The sequence below is a fragment of the Hippocampus guttulatus genome, chromosome 22 (assembly GCF_054856545.1).
Source record: "Hippocampus guttulatus isolate MCC_2025c chromosome 22, RoL_Hgut_1.0, whole genome shotgun sequence".
NCBI lineage: Eukaryota > Metazoa > Chordata > Actinopteri > Syngnathiformes > Syngnathidae > Hippocampus > Hippocampus guttulatus.
In genome coordinates, this window is record NC_141282.1 from 1,273,215 (window position 1) to 1,280,108 (window position 6,894).

At 42.8% G+C, this 6,894-nt stretch overlaps 1 protein-coding gene across 1 annotated transcript in view; it reads right to left on the minus strand.

Annotated features, from left to right (window-relative positions):
• Positions 1 to 2,951: 2,951 nt before the first annotated feature.
• LOC147185933 (proton myo-inositol cotransporter-like) overlaps positions 2,952 to 6,894 on the minus strand; it is a 32,478-nt gene continuing 28,535 nt past the window's right edge. Inside the window, exon 10 of the mRNA XM_086102700.1 lies at positions 2,952 to 5,354. Within this exon, the coding sequence (XP_085958826.1) occupies positions 5,128 to 5,354 (227 nt within the window). The 3' untranslated portion in view covers positions 2,952 to 5,127. The remainder of the gene's footprint in view (positions 5,355 to 6,894) is intronic.

Genomic DNA, 6,894 nt, shown 5'->3' on the forward strand with positions numbered 1-6,894 from the left:
TCCCAGGGCAGCTCTTCCATGAGGCAAAGAAGCTGAGGTCAACATTAAGTTCATTTTGTCATTTCATTGTTCATTTCACTTCATCATTTGTGTCACCAGTTTTGCCGTGTGGCGAAACTGGTTTGTCTGCCATGTAGGTGAGCTCTTTGTGGGGGGTCCGTCTCTCTCTGCACATTGAATAAAAAGCAGGACAGGTAAGCTGCCGTTTTCTTTCCAGCTCTTTTTTGAGCAAGTTAGCTTTTCAGGATTGCTTTTGTTTTCCTCTCCTGTGGCTGTCCGTAGCATTATGCGGAAACGTTGTCGCAGTGTTTTTGTGTCGGATTCTTTGGTTTTATTCTGTCGAGCTTGTTGAATTGAAATGTTCCGTTTGTTTGTTTGTTTGTTTGTGAGCAAGTGGCAAAAAAGCGCTTGTGTGTGTGATTTCAGATCACAACATGTTTGTTTGCCGCCGTCAAGCCGGAAGCTAGTAGCTTGGCTCAACAAAGCAGGAAAATAATTTGGGGGCAAATTTTCAACGTCTTGCAATTCCTTCACTTGTGACTTAGGGAAACGCACTGTGGCTCTCCTCACAAGGGACGTTGGAAGGTCGCAGAGTGATCCAGTGTCTTCGCAGGGACCATGGCTAGAAGAGTGGAGGACCATCTCCAATGTCCGACCTGTTTGGACATCTTCAAGGATCCTGTGGTAGTGTCATGTAGTCCCAGCTTCTGTCACTCATGTCTACAGCAGTGGTGGGAGCAGGAAGGACGTCGATCGTGCCCAGTCTGGAGGACAGAATTTTGTTCAATGGATCCACCTTAGAGACCCTTATTTGAAAGATGACATGATTTTCTCAAGAGGCGAGCGCCAGTAGCTCACAGATTTGTGCATGCAAGAAAGGCAACAGCGAGAAAAGGGATGCTGACACTCAAACCGTCCACGAGTCCACATTTGAGAAATTCAGTGTTGCCCACTCAGTGCCGCTCGCTCACAGCTTCCTCGCCACCTTTTGTGTCGCTACAGCAGGAATCCGCCAGGGGGCACCCTGGCCTCACAGAAGCTCCTGAAGAGGGCCAAGCAAAGCTTGGAGGGAGGCAACCCCTTTTGGAGAAAGAAGAAATCCAACTCTTTTCAGACAATTTCAGTTTGCAGATGACTCTGCGCAAAATCTGTAAAATTACCGGAGTAAAATAACAATTCTTGGAATAAAAGGTGAAATTTTATCGTTAGACCAGGGGTGTCAAACTCATTTCACATTGTGGGCCACATACGGCCTCGGTAGATGTCAAGCGGGCAGGACCATTAAAATTATATCAAATTATATCTGCTACAAATAATTAAAATAACATGTCTTTCCTTGGGCGGCCCGGTAGTCCAGTGGTTAGCACGTCGGCTTCACAGTGCAGAGGTACTGGGTTCGATTCCAGCTCCGGCCTCCCTGTGTGGAGTTTGCATGTTCTCCCCGGGCCTGCGTGGGTTTTCTCCAGGTGCTCCGGTTTCCTCCCACATTCCAAAAACATGCATGTCAGGCTGATTGGACGCTCTAAATTGTCCCTAGGTGTGAGTGTGGGCGTGGATGGTTGTTCGTCTCTGTGTGCCCTGCGATTGGCTGGCAACTGATTCAGGGTGTCCCCCGCCTACTGCCCGGAGATGGCTGGGATAGGCTCCAGCACCCCCCGCGACCCTAGTGAGGATCAAGCGGTTCGGAAAATGGATGGATGGATGTCTTTCCTTTGTTTTGGTCTAAAGAAGCACAAGAACATTCGGAAAATGTTGAAATTTAATGAACATATGTTTTACAAAACATTTCATGAAGCACCTTAGATTTCCTTAGACAAATGTGCCATTTACTTTTGTCATTCACATACTGTATATGCATTGCATATACAGGTCTGTCAGACCTGAGACTGTTGTTGACTTCTTCTCTGATCAAAACAGTGTGTCCCCTAGCGGACACTCCATGAACTGCACCTTATTAAAAATATTAATTCTGTGTCGTTTGTGCATTTTTTTTCACTTTTAAATTATCCTGGGGGCCTGATCGAACCTCATTGGGACCGGTTCCGGCCCGCGGACCGTATGGTTGACACATCATGCGTTCGATACTACAATACCATTCAATGCTGTATGTCATTTTTCTCAGTAGTCATGCAGGAGAAAGACCCCTAAGATCAGTGGCCCCCAAAAACCGAGCCACAGACCGGGCCAAGGCCCATTTGGTACAGAGACAGATATATACTATTATAATAACTAAAACCCCACCCAACCCTCACCACCTCACCCACCCCGTCGATTACCTTCCAAAGGGGCACAAAAGTAGGGCTTGGTGATAACAGTGTATGATGAGAGAATCACGACCAGCGGCGACCTTTGCCCATATTTACGTCATCAGACGTGGCGGCAATGTGCGCGACTCTTTGTTCAACGGGAATCCGCATTCTAAACATTGGCTGGAAGGTTTAAATAAACCGAATGCGGCAATGAAGGAAAAAAAAGAAGTACACAGAAAGTAATTGGAACAATTTGACGAGCACGTATATCAAACGCGCAGCTTAGATGCAGCCATAACTCCCGAATTTTCGAAGATGAAGCTATTGTGACAAGAGAAGTCCCCCCTCCCCCCAGAATTATCTCCAGAGTGACGCGGGGAGGAAGCTGTTGTGCATGCTGTCGCAAAAACATGACAAACCGCCAATTTAAAAGCAGTTTTTAAAAAATGGTTGCCGGTCTGCGAACAGCTATCTCAACTGGTCCGTCAGACAAAAAAAAAAAAAAGCCCTAAATGTAGCAAGGAGGCGGAGGTGGGAATCATTCTCGGAAATAGCCGACATTTTGTTCCTGCTCAAATAGAGAAAGAATGTGGAATGATAATAAGGCCAAGAAAACATACCTGATCTGTGTACGTTGTTCTAATTAAACGCTTTGTGTTAACTCCCCGTTGTCAGAGCAACCCTGAAATGAAGCCCCAAACGCACGACTGATTCACTCATTTATTTATTTCCCCACACACATAATATAATATAAACTCTAGCAAAACATTTTACAACTCAGACAATTAAATACACTTTACATCACTCTATTGGTCTTTCTATACTTGGTCGAAAAGTGTTGAAATGTACGGATCTGCTACAGAGCCCAACATTGACATTTAAAAAACAAACAAAAAATACATGTGTACGTGCTGTAACTATTATGTACGCACGGGGAACCATTTTGTGGGTACTAATTATTACTTCGTGCGTATGGACTACTTCATCGTGTGTACAAAATAGAAAGTGCGCACGAAGTCGTCGTGGCCTCTTCCGGGTCAATATAACGCGAAATCGAGTGCACCTTCTTTCAAAGTTGAAAGATCGAAGCAAAGGTACATTATATACAGGGACGGCGTGATCGATTTTTTAAAAGCTTGGGATAAGTTACAAGGACATCATGAAAAGATTGACATTGCAAGGAATTATGATCACCGAGAAACATTTGAAAAGCCTGTTTAGCGCCAGCTCGCTTTCCTGGCGGAGGTAAGACTCGGACGACGGATCGATTGTATTGTAACGCTCTGGGTTACGCACGTGATTATCAGTGGATGTATACGAAATGAAAACTTTTTTGTCATAATATCACTACTTAATGTTGGTAGAAAATAAAAATTAAAAAACGCCAGATGCAATAATTTGTGGGGTTTTGAAGTACAGTGACTGATTTGGTCAGTGAGAAGCGAGTCTGTGAAGGTGCGTTCGATTTGTTTACCGTTTTGTCCAAGAAGGGATCAGCGCTACTTAGTGTGCACGTTGTAACTATTTCGTAGTTCTTCGTGGGTACATAACAGTTACATCGTGTGCACAAAGTATTTTTTTTCAAATGTCATGTGTGGGGTTCCGTTTAAATGCACAGTCACGTGAAACACGACATTACGAACAACAACTGCTCAGTTTGTGGACAGTTTGAAACACAGTTGCTGAAAGGCTAACGCGACACAACGTGCAGCCTGAAACAATCACAGCAAAATTTGGTCAGAAATTGCACAGCCCGGAAATGGAACACGCCGGTGGGTGTACAAAATGATTTTTTTCCTTTTAAAAAAACATACACAAATCATATTTTGATGATACTTTCATTCCCCACTATGAAGTACAAGTAGTTTATAAGCCAAGACTAGAGGAGAAACATTTAGAAATATTTTTCAGGATGATCCACTTCTTAGATTGTGCCAGTGTACTTATTACGATGAAAGTTCAAACTGTGCGTCATGTTACTGTGGTTCAAACTTTAAAAACAAAAACAAAAAAACATTTGCAAAGTACAAGAAAGTTGTATTTCACTTTAAGTTCAATGCAACTGCATTGAATCTTTAAGAACTGTTTTCAAATATTTATTTCAGTACAATCGTTCACATTTATGCACAGCACATTTTTGGAAAATGTCTTAAAGCGTAACAAGTTCACCATAAAAACAGGCGTACTTTCACACTTGGAAAATGGAATACGCCAAATCCTACCTACGGGTCATGATGACGTGACGATCATATGAATTTGATCTGTTTGTACATAAGGCTGTGGTGGAAGACAGAAAAAAAAATCACAAATGACCAGCAAACGTAAAAAAAAAAAAAAAAGGATCATACGCAACTTTTGGACTCAGGGCGGCCACGAGGCACTGTCACAAAAAACACAGGCACGTTTATCTTTACTGTCGGATGAAATACTGCAAGAAATGAGCTCCTCACATTTCCGGAAGGGACAGCATGTTGAGTGCTACTAGTTTTGCTGTTTTCAGCCGACCACTCTCACTCCGTCTCTGGAAAAATAGAAGCTGCGAGGCACTCCAAATAAATAAGACGTGAGGGTGCTATATACTACAAAGCTTGAGCGACATTATGCCCCTCCCCCCCAAAAGACTAACTTGATTTGACTCAATGTCGATTAACTTTGTGAGCATTATTTGATCAAGTCTCCAAGAGGAAGACACACCGCATATTTTGTTTTTCGATTACAGTATGTCCTCACTTGACATATTTGTGGTGCACAGCTTGAGATTTGTCTCAAAATTTGCCGTCGATTCAGTGGAGGAGCTGACAAGTAAAACATTCACAAGGAGGCTCCCAGCTCACATTTGAAACAAATCAAGAGCAACCTAACATATGTGACAAAACGTCTAATCAACGTCAGATGCGTCGTTGTCCGATAGATGGTAATTTGACCCCTTGACCCGGATGTATTCCACTTGACGCCCCTCATCCGAGTCGGACGCGCCGCACGAGCACAGCTTGTTCTCGAAGAGCGCCTCGATTTCCTCCAGCCGGCGAGCTTTGGTCTCGGGCAGGCACCCGTAGATGAAGATGAAGCCCAGGAAGGCCATACTGGAATAAAGGAAGAACGCCCCTGCAGGGAGAAGCCGCCAAAAGAAAGGACATAAATGTCACGGCACGTCGACGCAAGAACACAATGTGACTGTCTTGTAACTCTTTTTTTCCTTCAACACCTTTGTAGAAGGAGACATGGAAAAACATGCTGAGGGGCATCTCAGTAGACGGACTCTGAAATACTTAGAGAGACTGTTCTACACGTAGCTCGTACAATGAACACACTGACACAATCTCTAGTTTCCCTGCTGTAGAGCCCAATGACATTAATTAAACATGTAGCATCATGATCGTCATAGAAATCTATCTATCTATCTATCTATCTATCTATCTATCTATCTATCTATCTATCTATCTATCTATCTATCTATCTATCTATCTATCTATCTTTATCTAGCTAGCTAGATAAGCTAGCTAGCTAGGTACTAGCTAACACGCTCGCTAGCTAGCAAGCGAGCTAGTTACCTCGCGAGCTAGCAAGCTCTCTAGCGAGCTAACAAGCTAGCAAGCTATAGCAAGAACCATTGCAGATGTTTTGCCAAAAAGAAAGATTTTGTGTGGCTATTTGTGAGGCTATTCTCCCCTCCGCTCATACAATGAACACTCTGACAGAAGTTAAATGAAATAGACGCAATCTCTATATTCCCCGCTGTAAAACCCAACAAATTAAACACGCAGCATCATGATGGTCATAGACATCTATTTATCTGTCTCGCTAGCCAGCTATAGCAAGAACCGCAGGAATTTTTTTTACCAACAACAAACGTTTTGTGTTCCATAAAGTAGTCGTCAATCTAGGCCAGTGATTCCCAACCAGCGTGCCGTGGCACATTAGTGTGCCGCGAGGGCTCTAACGGTGTGCCGCGGGAACGAATCAAAATTCACATAATTGGTATGAAAACGATTTATTAACAACAAATAATGTGTCTTTGTCAGGTTATCTATGCCAGCAACTTACAGTGACAGCAAGAACAAATAAATGACCTTCTGTTAGATGGTAAAAAGTAAGAAACTGCCAAACATACCCTCTTTTTGTGACAATTCTGTTTGTTGGTGTGCCGTGTGATTTTTCAAACTTAAAAAAATGTGCCTTGGCTCAATAAAGGTTGGGAATCACTGATCTAGGCAATTTATTTCATCTCAATTTTCAATGTATTAATTTGTTTTTGGTTTAATTTTCAGACCATCAAACAAATGTGTTTTTAAATTAATTAATAATTTTTTCACTTAGATGGCCTGCGGCAGCACTTCAATGAGTGGGGAGACTCGGGAGAAGTGCAACGGCAGGTGCTTTTCTTCTTTCACCTTTTTCAAGATCAATTATCAAAGCCACGGGGCATCTCAGAATGTGTCTCCGATAATTCCAATAATGGATCAATTGTCAGTACTGTGAAAGGTCAATTCCCTTCTGTGCCGGGAGGAAAAATCCCGCCGATAACTGTCACAGGTAGGAGGCATAGGTAGCCGTTCCCATGTACAGTATCTAAATATATTTCCATCATTCAAAATCTCATTTGTTAATGATAATAACAATTTTAAATATGTTTTTAGAAGCTGAC